At 38.1% G+C, this 22,360-nt stretch overlaps 1 protein-coding gene across 3 annotated transcripts in view; it reads right to left on the reverse strand.

Annotated features, from left to right (window-relative positions):
- bicd1a (bicaudal D homolog 1a) overlaps positions 1–22,360 on the reverse strand; it is a 42,361-nt gene that overhangs the window by 12,211 nt on the left and 7,790 nt on the right. For all 3 annotated transcript variants that reach the window (XM_053501143.1, XM_053501145.1, XM_053501146.1), the window contains exons 2-4: positions 7,720–7,932; positions 4,154–4,306; positions 1,202–1,675 (exon numbers count right to left, since the gene is read on the reverse strand). In XM_053501143.1, coding sequence (XP_053357118.1) covers positions 1,202–1,675; positions 4,154–4,306; positions 7,720–7,932 — 840 coding nt within the window. The remainder of the gene's footprint in view (positions 1–1,201; positions 1,676–4,153; positions 4,307–7,719; positions 7,933–22,360) is intronic.

Genomic DNA, 22,360 nt, shown 5'->3' on the forward strand with positions numbered 1-22,360 from the left:
AACTTTCAAACTCCATTTCAATTTCAAATTTAGTATAACTGCGATCCCTATAAATCGAAGCTACCCGTGTCTTCAGTCTTGGCAAAAGGCTTTCTTTATACTGTATCTTTTCTAATAATGCATTTTCCATAGGTCATGCTGTCTAGAGTCATATCAGAAGTTCACCGAGTGAGGGTAATGCTGCTCTGTGCCCATATGAACAGTTCCTGTGAGAAGGACACATAAAAAAGCTCATCACTAGGCTACAGTCAATAACTGCTCATTAGTAGAAGGAGTTGTTGCTTTAAACACTTTATGGATTAAACTTGGATTGAATTTGGATGGTCAAGGTAACTTAATTATTTGTAAAAGTCTAATGTTAAACGCATGAGCCTACCGTTTTCAATAATGTAATGTAACCATAACTTCATACTGAACGTTATAAATCCATTATCCTTTAAATGTAATTAGTAATTAACTGTAATTTTAATGTAGAATAATTTAAATGAATATTTTAAGCTAAGACTGATCCTTAACCACATTTACTGAGCGCCTGTTATAAAGGCTGAATAAACTCTCCTTCCCTGTATAGCTTTCAAATGTAAGATTAAGTAGCTTAATTATAGTACACCTTTACTCTATATACTGTACAAGACAAAACACCAAGCGATCCACATGGAGTAGAAAAACACTACCCATTTGAGATGGGGAAGAAATATGTATTGCAATTGTTTTGTGTGGTAATTCATGTATCACCACACTGACCGCAAAATCATTCTTTTAAACTAGTTTTTAATTTGTGTGTGCATTTATGGTGGCAAAACAGTGCCATTTATAAACTTGTGTAAATATCTATATCTCTATAAACATGAAGACCTACAGTATGAATAAATCCCTGTGGACTTACAGCACATTTAATACATGGTTCTTATTCCATCAGCGCAATAGTAAAAACGGCCGAAGCGGTATTTAACTTAGATTACTGAATTGACAGGGGTAGTTAATTGAAGCAATCTGCTTTGCCTATAATGTTTACAATAATCTCTTCTCATAATCATAATGATGTCTATAATTTAATATATAACTAGCAATCTTACACATAAGAAAGTCATTGGTATCCCAAGCATAACTTATATGTATGATTAATTGTCGTTTTATATATAATTTATATACATATTTTTCCACAACTTTAGGTAAAGAACATAAGATCCAGATTACTGACCTGTAAAAGTTGCTGCTTCAGTTTCTGGATTTCAGACAGGTTGAGTTCGCTGAACAGATCAGACACGGGATTTAGCGTTTCTTTCCTCCCAATCGGCCGATGGTAGTCGCCGTTCATCTTCGGCCCATGGCCATTACATCCGTTACATCTATTACTGTCCTCATTATTGGGACTAGAGCCCATGGCCAAGGTGCTGTTACTGGTCGGCTCTTCTGCAAACTTTAATCCCTCCACAACGGACATGGGGATTTGTGCGCTGGTGCCATACACACTGTCGGTCAGGCTGATGTGGTGGGATAGCTCTTTCCTCAGGCTGTTCTTCTGTTCTCTTTCACTCTTCAGAGCATCCAGCGCCTCTTCTAGCTGTCCCTCTGAGATGTCCTTCAAACGCAGTGCATCATCTAATTGGCTGTTGAGCAGAACTGTTTCTTCTTCCAACACTTTAATTTCATGTTTTAAACCCTCGTACTCCACCTGTGATTAGAAGACGTTGTAAACATGATGGGGAGTGATATTGTAGGAAAATAACCAGTGGCAGGGTGGTATAATGACAAAGAGGCCAATATCACCATGTAGTTAATAATTTTTCAATAACAGAACATCCATGTGTTTTATTCCTCTTCAAAATAAACTTACAAATAATGTTGTGGAATGTCCACAAAAGAGGTTTCTGAAACAAGCTAAACCTTTTCACAGAAAGCTTCACCATGTAAACATAATGTTAAAAAAATTAAGGGAACACCTTAGTTCCTGTTTAAATTGAGGCATACATACATATATGAGAGGTGTTCAAGTCAAAACAGGACTAAGTGTTCCCGTAATTTTTTAAGCAGTATAATTACTTCTCCCAGATGTGGCGAGTCTATCATGGGGGGGTGTTTAAGGATCTATGATCATAAGTCCATCATAGCTGTTATTACAGTATATATATGGAGAGAAAGCGCACAGGAAATTCCTGTGTGTGTTTATAATATTTAGATTGTTGATTTAAAACCCAGCGGTGTTTATATAAGTCCTATTAGATTCAAATAAACTCTGGAAGTGGTAAATCAACAATGGGGATTTTACTGTGTAGTAACAACAACATGTTAAAATGAGTGAATTAGGCGTGACGGTAAAACCAGAATACCGCATGAGTAACATCTGTATAAACCTGTTACTGATCTTACAGTTGGAAATATTGTTAGATCTGCTGTTAAAGGGAATTAATTAACGTCTACTGACCACTGAAAAAAAAAAAACGGGATTATACTGTAAATGTAAACTTTTTGTAATATGTAATATAAACACGACAATCTCACATAATCACTGGCATCATTCGGGAACACACACTTGTATTTATTTTAGACTAAAAGTTAAATCTGACAATAACAGTTAAAAGCGTGGACATGCCAGTCAAAAGTTCAGACACAAGTTTGGATCTATTTTCTATATTTAAGAACAATACTTTCCAAATATCAAATCACAAATAACACATACAAATTTGTTGCTACCCTTCCATTATACAATTAAAACCCCACAATAGTTACTTGCCAGACTTTACTTTTGAATTAAGATTCAACAGACTAGGAAAAAAAAACCTTTTGAGGTGATCACGGCAACTGAGCACTTTCTGTGGGTCTCAGTGAGATTTTTAGACCTGTCATCATGAAGGAAAGGAACAGGTACGGCCAATAATCATGAGCAAACTGCTCCAGCTGTCTCAGGTTTGAAGCGTGCCGTCTCCATTATGCGCATTTTAACTCTTTCCACAGATGTTCCATAAAATTTAAAATAGGGGTCAAAGAATCCAATGCTTTGTTCACATGCTGTGTGATTCGCATCCTCATCCTGTTGAAGGACGCATGCCTGATGTGACTGAGACAGATCTTTCTGCAGTATGTTACGCTTCAGAATGCCTTGATAGTCTTACGGTTTTATTTTACACTGCAAAGATTCAAGGCACACCAGAAGACGCCCCGAAACAGAACTGAGCCTCCTTCGCGTTTCACAGTAGCTAAGTGTTCTTTTCTTTAAAAGCTTATTTTTTGCATCTGTGAACATACAGCTGATGTGACTTTCTCAAAAATCTCCAGTTTTGTCTCATCTGTCCAAAGGAGTTTCTCCCAGATGCATTGTGGCTTGTCAGTACGCGGGTTGGCAAACTCCAGTCTGGCTTTTTTAGGATTTGCTTTTAACAGTAAAGCCCTCTTGGGTCGTCTTCCATTCCAAGTCCACTTCCTCAAACAGTGACGGATGGTGACATCCAACACTGATGTACCTTGACCTTGGAGCTCACCTTAAATCTCTTTGGGAGTTCTCGTTGGCTCTTCAGTTGCCATTCGTATTATCCTCCTCCTCAATTTTACATAATCTTTCCTCTTGCGGTCCATCCAGGGAGGATGGCCACAATCCTTTTACACCATAAACTTCTTAATAATATTTGCAGCTGCAGTCACAGGAACACTAAGCTGCTTCGAGATGGTCCTATAGCCTTTCCTTTGAACATGCTTGTTCTTTCTGATCTCCTCAGACAGCTCTCTACTTTGCTTTCTCTGGTCCATGTGGTCCACATCATGATACCAAACAGCAGAGAGACTTCCCTTCACCATTTACCCAGGCTGACTAATTTATTCGCAAGATTGAAGAGACATGTGATGTTAATTACAGGACACACTTTAGTTTACATTTTCTTATGGTCAAATCATTTCAATATTTTCTAGGAGTACCAAGAATGTCCGAGTTTCATTAGTCGATGAAATCATGAAATTATTTATCCTTACTTTTGTCAGTTTCGAGTTATTTCAGTGACCATTGTGTGTTTTCCTTTATTTAATGGAAAGATACCAACAAATTTATCCCGGAGTGTATCTGTGCAAGTACATCTTTAAAGGTTACCATAAATACTGTAAATCAGGAACAGTTCAAGATCGGTGTATGTGTGTGTGTGCCTGTTTATCTGTGTGTATTCACCTGGTTCTGCTTGAGAGTGGACACGAGTTTCTGCAGAGTGATGTTCTCCTCCTCCAGCTCGGTGTAGTCCTGCAGCAGTCTGGCTTCTCTGAACTTATACTCCTTAATCTCTTCTCTCATTCTGGCCTGCTGCAGCTCCAGCATCTCATTACTCTGCAGCAAACAGTGAGACGACAAGAGATGAAACAACATCTTGTTATTCTGTTACTAACACGAGGGAGAGGACAGCGGAGCCGTCTCTGTCATACTGTATTATGCACAGAAAGAGAAAGAGGACAGGCAGAAAAGATCGATTACAAATAAACTAGTAACCATTAGATCAGAGGTTACTGTACATTTACTTTGTTACATTTACTTGAGCAACCTTTTGAAAAAAGTTTAACTCCACCATACTTTTAACTTTTACTTGAGTAGATTTGTGAAGAAGGAACGCTACTCTTACTCCGCTACATTCGACTCGTTACTTTTCTACCCATTTATTCTACACATGCAGCCGGTGGATCTACCGCACGACTGTTTCACCAGTCAGACGCAGCAACAATAATTAAATGGCTCCCTTTGACCAATCAGCAACATGTACTGTAGTCACATGACCACACAAACTGGCGGGAAAAAAAATCTTCTAAATTTATTAATAAAATAATATATTATTATTATAATTTCTAAAAATTTCTAATTATAATTTCTATTATAATTTCTATTATAATTTCTAAAACAGTTACTCTGTACTTAAGTAATCTTTTTACCGAATACCTTTTAACTCGCAATATTTTGGATGAGGAATTTTTTACTTCTACTTGAGTAATACTATAATATTAAGTACAGCTCCTCTTACTGTACTTGAGTATCTTTTGCCTACTCTACCCTCCTCTGATTGTTACACCCTCCAACCAGTGAACACAAGCTCTACTACGGATAGATTTAAAGCAATGGTCCCTAAACCAGTTCATTTCCCCTCTACATTCATTTTACTATAACACCTCATCCAGGACACATTGTGCACATGATCACTATCACACAACCCTTTTAACACCATTATAATGTTTTTTTATTAATCTTCTCGTATGGTATATGGTGGTGTTCACAATCTGTCCATGCCTCTGCTAATGTGGATGTTGGGTAATAAATTGCTCTACTTGTAAGGAAGCCCTGATGCCTGCACTTCCTTCTTCATTGGATACTCTACACAGAGAAAATAGACCAAAGCAATCCCCAGATGCGGAAACAGCTGAGTATGCCAGTATGGCACTATGAAGCTAACGCTCTCCTTGGGGTAAAATCATTCCCATACCTTTGGTATGCTGAAAAAAGTTATAATGGTTATAAGAGGTTCTTAAAAATCATTTCATGTAAAACATTTAAGTAATCCTTGCGCCATAGTCTTTGTAAAATTAATGCACTGCAAAAATAGTGAGTAAATCTCAGAGTGTCATTGCTGGTACAGCGTTTGGAATACGCTAACTGGCGGGAAAAAACGTGCCATATGGATTTAAAAAAACAAATAATTTAGTGCCGTTGCTTAGATCATTGGTGATCATATGTTTCAGCCGGCAACAATTTATTTATTTATTTATTTATTATGTTTTCATCTGAGCTCTATTTTAGACACTTGGATAGCATGGCTATTCTCTCTAAAAATATTCACACATTTCCAAACACTGCTGATCTGTGCAAACATGCAGGGTGAAATCCCAGTGCTGAGTGAAGGCGCTCACAGAAGTGCTGATTCAGAAGCTAGCGTGTGTGTATGTGTATGTGTATGTGTATGTGTGTGTGTGTGTGTGTGTGTGGGGCGGTCTGGAGTCTGGAGTCTGGCCAGGTCCTGTAGAGACACAGTGAAGTGAATCTTTCTCACACTGTGCAGCCATTTGTGCTCAGCTCAGAGATGTCCTTATCCCTGTTCTCTACTCTTCCTCTCCCGGCTCCTGTGTACCAACTTACAACACTTTACACCACGCTAATAAATATATTCTTCAGTAATGTATCGGACTGTGGGAGGAAACCAGAGAACCCAGAGGAAACCCACCAAACACGGGGAGAACATGCAACCTCCATGCACACTGAACCAAATCGATCCCATGTCCTGGAGGTGCAAGACAACAGTGCTAACCACTAAGCCACTGCGCCACCAGTCACTTCTTTATAGTTCTTCAAAATAATTTGAAGCTTTTCAGTACTACAGAACGTTATAATCGGCTTTTATATTAGACTTTCAACAGTGACCTTGAAAGGGGGTAGTGTTATTGATTAGTGTGTACGACTGTATCCTCAAACACAAATGAGCTTGATCTACTATAAAGTCCAAAGGATTTCTGAACAATAATTTTCCAGCAGGATGCTATTGTAACGCTGATTATCTGGGGCTATACACTCCCACACACACATATGCACTGGGGTCAGCAGCAGTGCACCAGCATGACACTGGATGTGACCCAGAATGTCAGAAACAGTCACGTGATCTGAGTATCATTATCTACAAATAATGCATTGACTGTGCAAAGATCTTAGATCTCCATAACAGAATTAGGTATGCACTGATTTCTGTCACCATTTTTTAAGAAAGGTAATAAAATCTAAGATGTTTTTTTTCTTTTGTGAGAATTAGCAATTAACTGAATCTTACAGAACTCTTACAGGACCACAGAGGATCCGTGTGTGTACTGTATATGGGTGTGGCGTGTGTCTTTATGCCGACCTCAGGACATTCCCCTTATTCCCCAGCTCAGTATTGGATTTGCCCTCTACAATAGCCCATGGCGACAGTCTCTGACCGTGACACCACCCCAGGTCTCTGACGACTGCTGACACAAACACAATAACACACAGATGCACGCACTCTGGATGACCCCGGTCAAGGCCCACCAAAGTGAATTAAGGCCCTGACCTAATACGAAAGCCAATACAAATGCATATGAGTAATGAGCAGTGTTCAGAAGTTGATCAGAACATTGTAAGTTCAAACCCCTGCAATACTTTGCATTTAGTTGCTACTTTTGAGTCCTTGAGCAGGGGTACTGTAAGCTGTGTTTCAAAATAGTTATCAGCAAATCACACATTAAATTGTATCTGAAGGTCTAAACGGTTAAGACCTTCAGTAACCTGGGGTTACTAATCGGAAGGTCAGGGGTTCGAGCCCAAGGACTGCCAAGCTGCCATTGTTTAATTCTGTTCAATTTTATTTGTATAGTGCTTTTAACAATGGTCAATGTCCCAAAGCAGCTTTACAGAATTAAAAGAAAAATATGGAAATGTGTATGAAATGTGTAAGAAAATATGTGTAAGGCCGGCAAAAGGAAGAAACCTTGAGAGGAACCCGACTCAACAGGGAACCCATTCGCATAACGGATAGTAGGGATTGTTTTACAGTCATACAGTGTTTGAGGCAACTGGAAGTTTAATATAACAGAAGATGTGTTTAAATTAATATAGTGTCAGTTCATTATTAGAGGCTTAATATCAAGGAGACCTTGAGCAAACCCTATCTGCTCCAAGGATGCTGTATACTGACTGGCCCTGCACTCTGACCCTAGCTTCCTAAATGAGATATGTGAAATATAATTACTGACCTCTTTTAAGTCCTGGAGTAGCATGTTAAGGCGTTCGCTCTCCGCCTGTGTGTTGGAAGCCACGGAGCGACTCAGGACGAGATCCGTCTGCAACTCCATTAGACGATTCTTGTAATAAGCCTCTTTAGAGGCGGACTCCTGCAGAAGCGTCTCCTCATTAGTCTCGCCGTCCTCCGCCACTTTCCGCTGGTTAGAATACGCCTGGCCAAATGCCTGCAGACAGCAAAGAAATGGAGAATGTTTCAAAAGAAAGCATCATCAAAGGCTTCTAAGGCTGGAATCTGAAGCGAAATGCTGATTTGTAATACGTTTTTGGAGAAGGAAAGTGATTTTGCCTGTCTAGTTGAGGTTACGGATTTGAATCTTCAATCGCAGTATTAAGGAAAGCTGATGATCTTTTCAGCAGAAAGACACAACTTACAGTATATTCTAATCACCTGTGCAGATGCTTGACTGTTGCAGGTGCACTAGAAGGTAAACGAGATGATATTTCAGCACATCGCTCTGATCAATAATTAACAGTGTTCCAATTCTCCTGACACAGGTTTTCCCGCTGCATAGATCCGATACATTATGAATGAAGCATCCTGCCTTTATTGGAAAACAACACCTACTATAAACAGACACTTGCAAGATATGTAAGTTCAAGGCTTAGGACATATAAGTTATGTGCTTGGGTCAGAAAACAGCAGTGTGAAAATACTTTTGAAAATAGAGCAGATTAAATCTGATTGGTCAGAATGTGAGAATAAAGCAGCGGTTATGGTCGTTATGGCTCTAATTTAAATCCAAGGTTGATATTAATTTACTCATTCTAACGCTTTTATAGCATAATTTAGTTACATTTGTATAATAAAACAAAGAAAACTGTTTGAATTGTGTGAGAGAAGCATTAAGGTGGTGGTCTGAGAAAATTAATTTAACATTTACAGAGGTACTCTTGGGTACAAGCTATTTGTTGCAGTGAGTTTCTGCCAGGGAAAAAATCTGCAGACTTTATAGTCATAAAAAATGTCAGTAAAAAAAGTTTCAAAATGTAAAACTACCTATAATATTAAAATTAAATGTTTTTGACACAGGCGGCACAATGGCGTAGTGGTTAGCACTCCGGCCTAGCACCTCCAGAGTCGAGGGTTTGATTCCCGCCTTGGGTCTGTGTGTGGAGTTTGCAAGTTCTCCCTGTGCTTGGAGAGTTTCCTCCCACAGTCCAAAGACATGCAGAGTAGACTAATTGGTGTTCCTGAATTGCCAGTAGTGAGTGTACCCTGCTTTGAGCCCCAAGTCTCCTGGAATAGGCTCCTGATGTCCCTGTACAGGATAAATGAATGAACGTTTTGACATACATACTGTAGTTTATTTGACTATTTTTTTTCTGAAGATATTATATATTGAAAATAAATGCATATCTCATAGCAGGCTCCCATCCAACAAGTAAATCAATGGATTGCTTACTGGGAAAGATGAAGGGAAAGATATCATGAGCAAAAAAAAAAAATCAATGCAAGGCAGTTCAGTGGTTGAAAAAAAAAAATTGCTGACAGGGCACGGAACCCATACACTGCCATCATCTGATTTCCAACATGGATGTTCGATTTTTTTTTTTTAATGTGTGCAAGCACAAAAATTGTAAATCATGCAGGTCTAGAACAAAGAAATCCAAATCTCAATGATAAGGAAGCACGGTAAGGAAAGAACAACAGCAGGCATGAGTAAAGTTCAAAGCAGATTCAGCAACATGCCAGGAATACCATATGTTTTTCTTTATTGTCCATATTGTTAATAAGGCAAAATCAGCAAAAACAAAACATAACAGCCCAGAGATGACCTTGCCTATGTGATACCAGATGGCCACTAAAATTAACATTGAAATGTTGCAATAAAATAAAACTGGTTAGTCGTTTAAAGGTTGTGTAAGTTAAATATGGTCTCATCTGTTAATTCAGTAGATATCTTGTATATGTTATATTCTATAAAAATGTTGAGATGGATCTTTTTTTAATTTGTTTGAATAGTTTTGATCGTTTTTTAAGCAAAGATCATTCAGCATGACCGATATGTTCATCAGCTTTACATCTTATTTACCTTTGTTAACTGCTTGGTTAGGTACTCTTGCTATGTGAGTGCAACACTCGCCGCTTGATCCGCGCTTACCGGACACTACGAACGCAAAAAAAACGCTCGATTTTTAACGCCTGTGTGAACAAGGCTTTACAGTAGCCCATCACCCACAAAAAACTGCCACGCACTGGACATCCATTTTGTTTTGTTTTTTACACCATTCTGCACAAATTCTAGATAAGACTGCATATAAAACCACAGAGGCCACACAGTCCCCATTCTTAAGGAAAATATAATCAAAGGCATATTATATAAACCAAAGGGCAAACTCAGGTTCTCAAAGTGCCAAAATGTGCAGTTCATCAACTGGCCACTAGTAGCCGCTGGCTCCGAAGTGAGTCAATTACTTTAGACGCCGATATTAAAATATCCAAATGTACATCAGAAATAAACACGTTTGCAGCCTAGAATAAAAAACTTAATAAAAAAAATAAATTTTAATAGCTTTATTTTCCATTCATTTCACCTGTACATGGGGTATCTATGTAACTCATCAGTTAAAACTGTCTTAAACCATAGAATTTTGCACAATTAGGGGTGTGGGCGATTGAGTGACAGCTGCATGCTGTCAATGTGGTACCTGAGATAAGCCAACGTGTTTAACCAACAGCCAGGCTCCATTTGTTCTTCTCATTTGACCATTTATGGATTAACGAGGGTTTGGGTCGAGTCAGCTCCTGCCAAGACGATGACCAGAGCTCTCACAGTTGAGCTTCAAACCTGCTCTTTGGAAAAACCTACCCTTATACAGTTCCTTATACATTATACAGTCTATGATATAAATGCAGGTCTTATGTAGTGCAAAAAGAAATAACCATATCGCAGTTTATTAATATGATGTTATCATTTATTTAATTTCTGTAATTCCTGGTTGGAACTGTGACAAAAGGCATGAGTACTCCCATTCCGATTCACACTTAGGAGCAAATCAGCCACCTTCCTGTTTTTATAGTGTGGAAGAAAATCAGAGAAAGTGGAAGAAACTAAGCAACATTAGGGAATACATATAAAAAATTTACAATTATTATTATTAGCACCATATTAATATTATTAGACTATTAATTAATAAATATTATTATTATAAATACGAAAATAAAACCCATCATAAACATTACCTAACACAGACTCACTCTTTGAGCACACGGTTATGAAGTGGCTCTTAATACCGCAGAATGTTTTTATTTTAAATTATGGCAGCATGGAACCACTTACTGTAAGCCCACTCACCAGGAAAAAAAAACAAACCTATGAATTATTAATAACGTAACCGCTGATTCATTATACTGCATATCATTCGCTAATTCACTGCGGTTCAGTTGCCTTCTCTCTGCCATGTTTTAACACATTTGTAAGAGTGCAGAAGCAGACGGGGTGTAAAATAGGCACCATGGACTACGCCGAAGTCCTCTGGTGGACAAAGGTCATTTATCATGTCTACATTTGCTCTGCAGCACTTCATTCTTTATTTATATATTATATAATTTCTTAACCCTTAGCAACGTTATGACAATACTAAAAGACGACTATATACTGGATCTAATGCATTTTCACAGTTGGCTTAAATAACTCACATTCATGTGCTCAAAATCCAGGCTGCTGTATGATTTCTTTCTCCTGAAGTAATAGAACAGTGATCTCTATATTTCCAGACATCTGTGAAGCAATAGCAGCTTTTTTCACAAGCATTGGCAAATGCCAAGTGAAAATTGGTTAAAGTGCAACTTGTCACATTGTCGCTGGCATTACTTTAAAAAAAGCAGTGAGGACAGCAGAGGCACAGAATGGACACAATCCAGATAAACTAACAGTGACTGATGACATAGAACTGGAGAAGGGTTGAGCATTTGTAAATATGCAGCAATTTAGTGATTTAATGAGCCTTTTATCTGCTGCAGGTTTATAAGGATGAGGTCAATGATGCATATTTACAGATTCCTACAGATTCTACCAGTTGTGAAGTTGTATTTTAAATGAGCAATTGTCTTGTGCCATAATTACAATCTACAATTACTCCAATCAGTGAGGTTCTTCTTCTTTGTCTTTCGGCTGTTCCCTTTCAGGGGTCGCCACAGCGAATCATTTGCCTCCATCTAACCCTATCCTCTGCATCCTCTTCTCTCACACCAACTAACTTCATGTCCTCTCTCACTGCATCCATAAATCTCCTCTTTAGTCTTCCTCTAGACCTCCTGCCTGGCAGTTCCAACCTCAGCATCCTTCTACCGATATATTCACCATCTCTCCTCTGAACATGTCCAAACCACGTCAATATGGCCTCTCTGACTTTATCTCCAAAAAATTTAACATGGGTTGTCCCTCTGATGAACTCATTCTTGATCCTATCCATCCTTGTCACTCCCAAAGAGCACCTCAACATCTTCAGCTCTGCTACCTCCAACTCTGCCTCCTGTCTTTTCTTCAGCGCCACTGTCTCTAAGCCGTAGAGCATCGCTGGTCTCACCACTGTCCTCTACACCTTTCCTTTTATTCTCGCTGATCATTCTTTTATCGCACAACACACCTGACACTTTTCTCCACCCATTCCAACCTGCCTGTACCCGCCTCTTCACCTCCTTTCCACACTCTCCGTTGCTCTGGACCGTTGACCCCAAGTACTTAAAATCCTGCACCTTCTTTACCTCTGCTCCCTGTAGCCTCACCGATCCTCCTGGGTCCCTCTCATTTACACTCCAATCAGTGAGGTTAAGTAGAACTTTATGGTTTGGTACCTCATACCACTAAAAGATGGAGTGGCGGTATGCAGTGACAAGACCAGTCACTAATGCACTTCCAGGACTTCGAGGAAACACATCTGATAACATTATGTCATCCAAAACAACACTTTGTCTCATTGCTTCTAAATCATTCTGAATTGCTTCCACGCTAGTAATTTATCTTTTATTACTGCTAGTTATAGTGAGCGTGAGCTTCTGCGCTGCAGTTGTCGGATATCCAAAGCTGTTTACTCACATACCGTAAATTGTTGTGTGTTGGTTTTGTTGCTTATTTATTTCAGATTATTGTTTTATATGAGGCTAACTTGCCCTCTATTGTCAGAGGTGTTATCAGTGGTGGGATGTGGTAGTACTTTCACGCAATTAAATCATGAAGCACCTTTATACACATACAATAAGTCTCTAGCTGTTTTAAATCTATTGACTGTATTTTACCTTTTTGGACTCTGCTTGCTCAAGACCAGCCAATCAGAAGCTGGAGGGGGTACGTTCTGATGACCTGTTTCTGATTGGCTCCTTTGCATGGTCTCTGTGTCCCCTTAAAATATACATATAATTCTGTTGTTGCGTTTATCAACGTATGTATTAGATTAAAAACGTACAAAAGGTACACGTGCACAGACAAAAAACTCTGAAAAGAGACAGGCATGTGCAGTTTTATTTGTGATTTAACTTATCACATTAGTTAATTAAACCGGAAGTGCTGACTTCCTGAGAACAGAGTAAAAGCTACATAAAAATACAGTATACTAGAAGTATGTTAAGATTGAGCAGTAAAACCATCAACATTAATAAATTATACGCTTTAAGCTATGTATTTAATTACAAACTATCCATCAAACTTAGCAACATTTACTTCACTGATAAAAATAATAATGATATAAACTTAAGCATGTGATATAATGCAGTAATTGGTTGAGTGTCCAAAAGCACAGGTGCTATTTATTATTTAGTTAATTAAGCTATTTATTATTGTTTACATTCTTATTATGTTCAACAGCTTATTCACTAGTACAGTATAATGGTTCTAAAACAGATCAAAGCGACTGCAGCAAGAGAGTTGAAAGTCCTGTGTAGACATCATGTTTTTTTTTTTTTTTTACTTAAACAGAATAAATCCTTTGGAGAAAAGAAATAAAGAGATTCATGTAGAAGAATCGTGATCTTAATTCCCATGGAGAAAACTCGTGATTCATAATTTGCCAGTGATCATGCATCTCCAGTTGACATATTTTTTCCAATCTGTACAGTTTTGATAAGGTTGTCCCCACGGTAACCTCAGATTTTTGCTCTTGGTTGACAGAAGCAGACCTCTGATGTAATCTTAAGCTGCAGTTGCTCACCCTTCAGCCTTTGGCATATTATGAATTCTGGAGCTGTTTTTCTGCTTACCACAATTGTAAAGAGTGTTCATACTGTATGACTTACAGTAGCCTTCCTATAAGATTTGAAGCCATTTCTGCACACTTACTGGACATTTGCTGTTTTTTATACCCTTCTGTATAAACTCTAGTTAATGACCTGTATCTGCATGATTTTATACTTTGTACTATTTACACACAATTCAATGCAATTAAATGTTTTTTCATCCTTCCTGTACTACAATGTAAAATGTATATAAATCTACAGTATGCAGGAAAAATGTCAAAGTGATAAAGTAGGTGAGCACCAACGGTCTGTGTGTTAATTATCCCTAAATTAATTTACTCAACATGATTTATAATGAACACAACCAAGCTGGGGAAACTGACAGGGACAACAATAACAATAGCAGGTTAGCTTTGTGCCTCACTTTGGTTTCTATACCCTGTGGACGGACTTATTATGAGGGAGTGGTGTGAAAGGCAAGAGGATACAAAGGCTTAGATTAATTCAGTTCCAGCATGAATAATCTCGTATTGTGAGGAAAAGTCAATGTGCCTGTAGCTTGCTGAGGGACCTCTGCTTCCCAGATGGACTTGCGGGGGCTCACAGAGAGAGAGAGAGAGAGAGAGAGAGAGAGACGGTTGGGATCAGTACTGTTCTATAGAGACCACATTTTGGATGGCTAATGCAAGAGGCAGATGGTTTTGTGAAAGTATTGTGTCCGTAAAGCCCACTTTCTCCATCTGGTTGCTGCTATTTAGAGAAGAGTGTGACGCAGACACCACAGGTCAGCACCTTACACTGCATATAATACACTTCCATACACTTTTGTTGTATCTGTAATAAGAAAATGCACTGAAAGTGATATCATGCAAAATTTGGCTGGAATAATACTTTACTTATTATTAAGGTAACTATAAAATGTGCTTTGTATGCTTTTTTTAACATACCGTACATTAACAGAACATCCAAATTGATAGTAATAATTTCGTCAGCAAAACACAATTCGTAACACTGAATAATCTGATTAGCTACTGTAGATTAAGCTAAGAGTATCACAGTTTTTTTTCATCAGCTAAAGAACCAAACTTTATTAGATTGCTTACTGTATGTAAAAAAAAAAAAAAAAAGACCAATTGGTGCACTCACATTTTTAGAGTTCATGATCAGTTTTATATTATTTATGCAACCTTACTATATAATGATTTCATGGTGTCATTCATGGTGGACTTTAGCATTAGCATTTCTCCTTCAGGCAAACAAGCTGTCAGTTGTAAAGTCGGTGCAGCAATGAGCAAGGACTTTCCCAAAGCGACATTTTGCCCTCTTCTACTAATATGACTCAAGGCATGACATGCTTTAATTTTAAATGGTGTAAGGACGTACTGTAGCAATACTGTCAGTTAATTGTGCATTAATCTACCAAATACAGTAGCTTTTCACCCCTGATCCAGGACACCTTTAAATGTTGTCACTGTTGTGAGCAGTGAAAACTCAGGAGGTAGCTTCCAGATTTTCCTTCATCAGCAAATCAGTCATTTTAATCACCTAAAATGCAAAACAATATCATAAATAAAATGTCATTTTTAGAAGAACATGAACTTTGAGTATGAGACAGATGGCAGACTTCAGCACCAAGGAGAGGGACTGAAACCTGAGAACTAACTGCAACATCTGGGGATCACAAGTGAGGTGGTGTGTGTGTGTGTGTGTATGTGTGTGTGTGCGTGTGTGTGCGCATGTCCAAATCAATATAAAGCCTCTTTTGTCATCCTTTGTGAAACCTAATACACTAATTATGATAAATTAATTTTTATTGTATGCCCTTAGTTCTGTCCTATTCTATGTGGCGATGAAAATAAACAACAGAACAAGTAAGTGATAGAGAAAGAGAGTGGGATGGGGGCGGTGGCATTGGACAGCAGATTGGTGCTTGTAGCATTTTGTTCCAGACAGAGTGATGACAGGTTGTGTGAGTGTGTGTGTGCTTGTGTGTGCATGTGTGTGTGGGAGGGGGTGTGGGTGGGTGTGAAGCAGGATGCAGCTGCCAAGCTAAACTAATACACAGCTCAAAATCTGCCACAAGTGCGCAGAGAATGCAAATCTGACAAAAAAAAAACAATGAATGTGTGAATGTTTTTTAAGATAACAATGAGTTTAGTATGTACTGTACATGTATGTGCAGAACCGTCAGCAAGATAAATAAAAAAATGACTTTTGTTTGATTTCCTAGGACATACTGTATACAAAAAAAATAAAAAGAATGAGGTAAACGGATACAGAGAGAAAGAGGGAGAAATAGGCAAAGAGAGAAAAAAGGTAACTACTGTAGAGGGGCAGAAGAGGACAGATTTACAGTTTAATATCTCCATTGTTCAGATAGTTACCCAATACTTGTGGTTGTTAATATAGATTTTTTGTTTTTGTCTTTTATTTTTTTTTACTGTTTACCTACTGTTATTATTTCAGATCTAATATATTTATAATATATAGTAATAACGTTTATATATGTTTATAAATATCGATTGATGTTGAATTGTGTAATCAATGTTTTATTACTGCTTTGGGAACAACATGATTTTTTTTGTGTTGACATTTATGTCAATACAGCAGTTCTGAACTGATCTGAAGTTGATAGAGACAGAAAGAAAGAGAGAAACAGACAGACAGTGAAAGGAAAAGACACACAAGGAGAAGGAGGTACATACTGTATATAAGAATTGAATCACTCGTCCCATGAAACACTTCTTTTCAAAAAGAAGCAGGATGCTTTCCCGCCAGTTTCCCAGAATCACCTGTTTCATTCATTACATCTTTCACACAAACAGCATGCGCTAATTTTTGACAGGCTTCATGCTGAGGCCCGCTGTTCTCATTACAAGAACAAAGGCAAAACATGGAAACAGGACAAGAATGAAGATACGGAAAAACGCAGCAAGCAAATAAAGTAATTACACCCCACAGGACACAATGCATTATGGGACATAGATAATGTTCAGTGGAGCGCCACAAAGAATGGCTGTGTTTCATTCCACAGTGTACTTCAAGGGTGCTCCCTACTGCCTGCACAGGAGGGGGGATCAGTGAAGGGAACTTTCCCAGACCAAATTCCATCATTCGAAACACTCTGCAAGGTCACCAGCGCAGACGTCACGTCCTCTGTGTGTTACTATGGTAACATAAGCACCTCAGATACGTGTTGCAGCTACTGTGAAAATTTCACTCAAAGAACATTAAATGCTGAATTTGTTTTAAAACAAAAACTGATACCATTATGAAATGTATACTATTGAAAAGTGTATACCTAACTCGTAAATACATTATTTAATTAATTAATTAATTAATTATTAAATAAAACAGAGAAATTGTTTTCGTGTGCAGTTTTCTACGCCTATGTAATAGCAAGGATTTATTGATTAAATTTAATGTATGATTACTGCACCATGGTAATATTATGTAGTCCTCTATAATAATCATAATCGATATATACATCTCTTTTCAAGCTCGAATATTTTTCACCCTTCAGCGATGAATTTTTTCATATCCACTTTTCTGGCAAAGTGAAGACCCATTGTTTACTTGTTCCCTACATCATTCACAGTACCATAGGAACTGAGCAGTTTCACTCGCTGTACTTTGGAACCGGACTTAACATGGCTGAATATCCTGTGCAGTCTATTTCGCAGGGAACAAGAGACACCCAATGTGTTCCTCCCTCAGACCTATGTTTATGTGCGCTACTTGCACACCTACTTCCGCGTTCTTTTTAATAGGGCTCAGTCAGTCCCGGTTTAGCAATGGCTACGTTCTCCATCGCTGTCTCCAGGATCTCCCACAGATTAACGTTACTGGCGTGCATCGTATTTGCAAAACAACCATATTACTGTATATAAGAATATATATATTATTATATATTATATAAGGACATATTAAAGTCAAAGTCAGCTTTATTGTCAATTCTGCCACATGTACAGGACATAGACAGAATTGAAATTGCGTTGGTGGATAACAGATAACATTAAATACATAAAGTAGAAATTTAAAAATACAAAGAAAAATATGAATAAATACAATTTTACATATAATATAAAAAAAACAAATACAATATACAAGAAGGCTCAGAAACGCTACAGTAATCCTGATCCTTCGTTATATCCATGGGTATGGGTTCGACGGATACCACTTCAGCAGGCCTCTCTCTCCTCTCCCACACACTGGACCGTGATGCTTTAACGGCGTAACCATTCCAGGCAAAAAGCACTGGTACAGCACCAGTTACTAACTTTTTTTCGTGCCTGGTGTTTGCAGTTCAATAATCTGATCACTGCTAAAATGTTTACTGCGAACCTTAGAATTGCTGGTAGGACAAAAATCATCTCAGCAGATGTTCACAAGCCACCGTTTTCTAAGGTCCACATCTGAAGGAAAACTGAAAACTTAAAGTTCCGCTGAACTTCGCAGAAGATGTACACAGCAGAACACAACAGTGTACGTTGTATACCTTCTGCTGTCTCTGAAATCTATAAACACACTTTTTTCTAAACATTTCCTCTTAACTCCAAAACAATGGCCGACAAACCGGAACTCAGCGAGCCCTATTACTTCAAAGCGGAAGTACGTAACGAGTCTGCGTGCAAGTAGCGTGTAGAAGTAGAACTGGATAATAAGCCAAACAGGATCATGATTCCTAAAACTATAACATATATTTCACAACAAAAAAAAATTAAGTCCTATGTGTCCCCCTATTTTTTTTAAATAGTATACATACTGTATTGTTTACAGCTACATTGCTAATTTTTGTCAAGCTTTTAGTTGCTCCTAAGACTCTATGTGTGCACAGGACAGTTCAAAGGGCATTTTTTGTTTATTCCTAGACTTATTACTGTTTGTAATATCTTGTGATGCATTTGGCTGATTATACTGTATTTTCAAGATATTAACAACGTAGTTCAGTGGAACCTTGTATTATGAGAATAATTTGTTCAGGAAGCGGGTTTGTATTTCAAAACATTTGTAAATCAAATCGAATTTTCCCATAAGAAATAATGAAAACTCAAATTATTTGTTCCACAGCCCAAAAAAATAAATACATAAAAATGATTAACACAAAACATAAAGTAAAAATAAAACAAATTATCTGTGTAGAGCAGAGAGAAAGAGTGTGTGTGTGTCTGTGAAGGTAAAAGTAGGAGGGGTCTATGTGTGTGTGTGTGTGTGTGGCACGGTGTCTAATGGCGCGTGCACACAGACAAAAAGAGCAGGCTGATAAAGAAAGAAAAAATTAATCTTTAACCTTTCTAATGAGACTTGCTTTTGCAAGACATTTTAAAATATGTTTTACGCAGACACACGTGGTCACAGTGTTATAGCAAACAGTACACACGTGCACGGATGTTGATCACACCAGTAAGAGACGAGCACTAAGACCCAGCAGGGGAGATGATACCCACAATTCCGCAGAGCAAGATAGAGAAAAATCGTTGGCTCAGTTGTGATCATGTGACGCTCGGCATCAAAACAAGAAACGCAAGCGTGATACATGATACTCAGCACTTATAAACCAAGACTTGTTCGTTTTTCAAGTCAAAAATGTATTTAAAATCTTTGCTCGTCTTGCGGAACACTTGCAAACCGCGTTACTCGCAATCTGAGGTTTCACTGTATATTAAATCCTTCTAATCATGACTAGGATGATTAGATAGTTACTAATTATTTATGAATTAAAGCAGTATATGTGTCATGGGTTGCAGAAGGAGCACCCGGCCCACAGGAAAGTTAAAACAACAACACACGTTCCTGCCACTTTTTCTGTTCCAAATCCTTATTGTAATCCCTTTCCTCAATCGGAGACTCTGTTCTCTACATACAGTACTACACACACATTACCTCTGCCTACCGAGTGTATGCAGACGCTGCAGTATATACCTGAATAGACTTCCTGCTACTGTTATTTCACATGTTCCTGGAATAACACTTGTGGACAGTAATGTGTATGATTGCCTGAGGAGGGGTTTTGCTTATTCAAACTCTCAGGTAGCCTGCAAGTTCAGGGTGCGGTCTGATTAAAATGCTTGCTCAAGCGAGGATGAGCATTCGAAATGTAAAAGAAACAATAGATAATAACTTTTAACATAGGAATTCTAGATGATTACTGATATTTACATCTTTTATTGGCGCGGTAAATAAGTAGTAGTAATGGCAAACTGAAAAGCCCTTGCATCTTCAATTTGAGGACTGAGGGAAGAAATAAACTCTCATTAAACCATTAGGAATGAAAGAGATGCAGGAATGATCACAGTCCTTAGGATGACCCTAGTCCCAGAGAAGAACATTAATATCCATCTTATTCGCATATTGGGTGTATCTTTAAGTGGAACATTCTCTATGGCACTTTGTAGGTCATGTTCTCACTAATGTAACAATATAATATCATAGCCCTCCTGTAAGCAACAAAAAGATAGATGCAAACCTGCTTATATTAGTGGAAGGCGTCCCCTCACTAGCCTTAGTTCTGAAAAGTCAGAGTATATACAGAGTTTCATTATAAAAGACTATTCAGGCCACATCATTATGGCATATCATGTCCAACAAGAAACTGACATCAATTGTAATGATTTCTGTCTAATGCTTGCTTCCCTGTTCTACTGTTAAGAATGCATTGCCTTTAAGTGTAGAGAGGAAAATGGCACACTAGTTCATCGTCTATGGGAATGCACAAAATGACAGGAATTCTGAAAAATGTGGTGGGATGTATGTTATATACTGTAGTTGGGAAAAAAGTTCCATTTCTTGCCAAACTGTATGTACAGTACTTGGAATTTATCTGGAAGTTTTGCTGTGACTGCAACCATTATGCTTATTGACTTTAGACTATTACAAGCCAGGAAGATACAGTAATTGCACTATTGTGGAAAAGCATGGATTAATCCTCTAGAGAGATGTGGATGAAAGGATTAACATCCTGTTCTGCTTTGGAGAAAGAAATCTATATGTCTTTGGAGCCCTATATACAAAAGAGTTCTTGGAGACTTCTGACTTATATCAGACCTGATCATACACTGCGGAAATAAATACAGTACATTAATTTATTTATCTTAGCATATACCAGCTTGTTCTCCTCGTGCTTGGTGGGTTTCCTCCGGGTACTCCGGTTTCCTCCCACAGTCCAAAGACATGCAGATTAGGCTAATTGGCATTCCCAAATTGCCCATAGTGTGTGAATGAGTGTGTGACTGTGTGTATGTGTGTGTGCCCTGCGATGGATTGGCACCCTGTCCAGAGTGTACCCTGCCTTGTGCCCTAAGTCTCCTGGGAACCTAAATACAGGATAAAGCAGTATAGACAATAAGTGTGTAAGTGAGCATACCCCATTACCACATATGTTTTGTTTGGTTTGCTGGTGTATACAGTAATTGTGATCAACCTTGTTCAGTTCACTTGACTGTGGTGTTGATGTTATGGCTAATTGATATTGTACCATGCAACATAAAAACATGCTACTTTATACTGTGCAGTTATGCATATGTGAATCATTAAAAAATTTTAAACATAATATAAATAAATTTTTTTTTATTATATACATGTGTGTGATATTTATATGTTATGTAGGTGGATCAAATGGACGCTTTGCTTTGATCAGGGTAATCTGAAAAGAAACTTATGAGGATTAATGAATAAAATCAGATACAGTACATGGTGATGTTCTGTATCAGTGATATTACACGATGCAGTTATAGTGGTATCTATTTACTTGTTCTTGTAAAAACACTTATAAAGTAAATGATGTTTCTATATTTTTGAGTTACATGGGCCAAATTTCAAGTAACAGTGCTACCTAGTTTGAGCGTTACTATGTGGAGGGCTTTTTTTTAGATTGCTGTGGCATAAATGGACCTTACATCATTTATATAAAAGAGATACACTGATTTGATAATTTATAGGGTATATAAAGCACAATTTTTAGTATGTGTGTGTCTGTCAGTGGGTGTAAGAGAGAGATAAATGACTATGTATAATACATGTATTAGTGGGCCACCGACTAAAGTCTATGGGGTTGCAAATGGCTCATTCACACTGATTACACAAAAGAGGCTGAGACAGATGAGTATACTCAGTGTGGCTTGAAGAAAGGGCTTTCAGCCACTTAACACACTTTTACTGCATTGCCTGGTTGTGTGTGTGTGTGTATACATTACCCACAGATTAGAGAGCAGAGGGTACACAGTTACATCTGTTTGGCATGGAAAGTGTGTGTGCCGCATGTGTGTGTGTGAGAGAAAGAGCATGTGTGGTCCAATTTCCTTCCACTACAAGTACCAAAGTCCTAATTATTCTTTTCTTTATGATCTCCAACCACCCTTACAGATCATTAAACCAGCCTTGGCACGGACATCACTAGCTACATCACTGACTGACTACAAACA

The sequence above is a fragment of the Clarias gariepinus genome, chromosome 7 (assembly GCF_024256425.1).
Source record: "Clarias gariepinus isolate MV-2021 ecotype Netherlands chromosome 7, CGAR_prim_01v2, whole genome shotgun sequence".
Lineage (NCBI taxonomy): Eukaryota > Metazoa > Chordata > Actinopteri > Siluriformes > Clariidae > Clarias > Clarias gariepinus.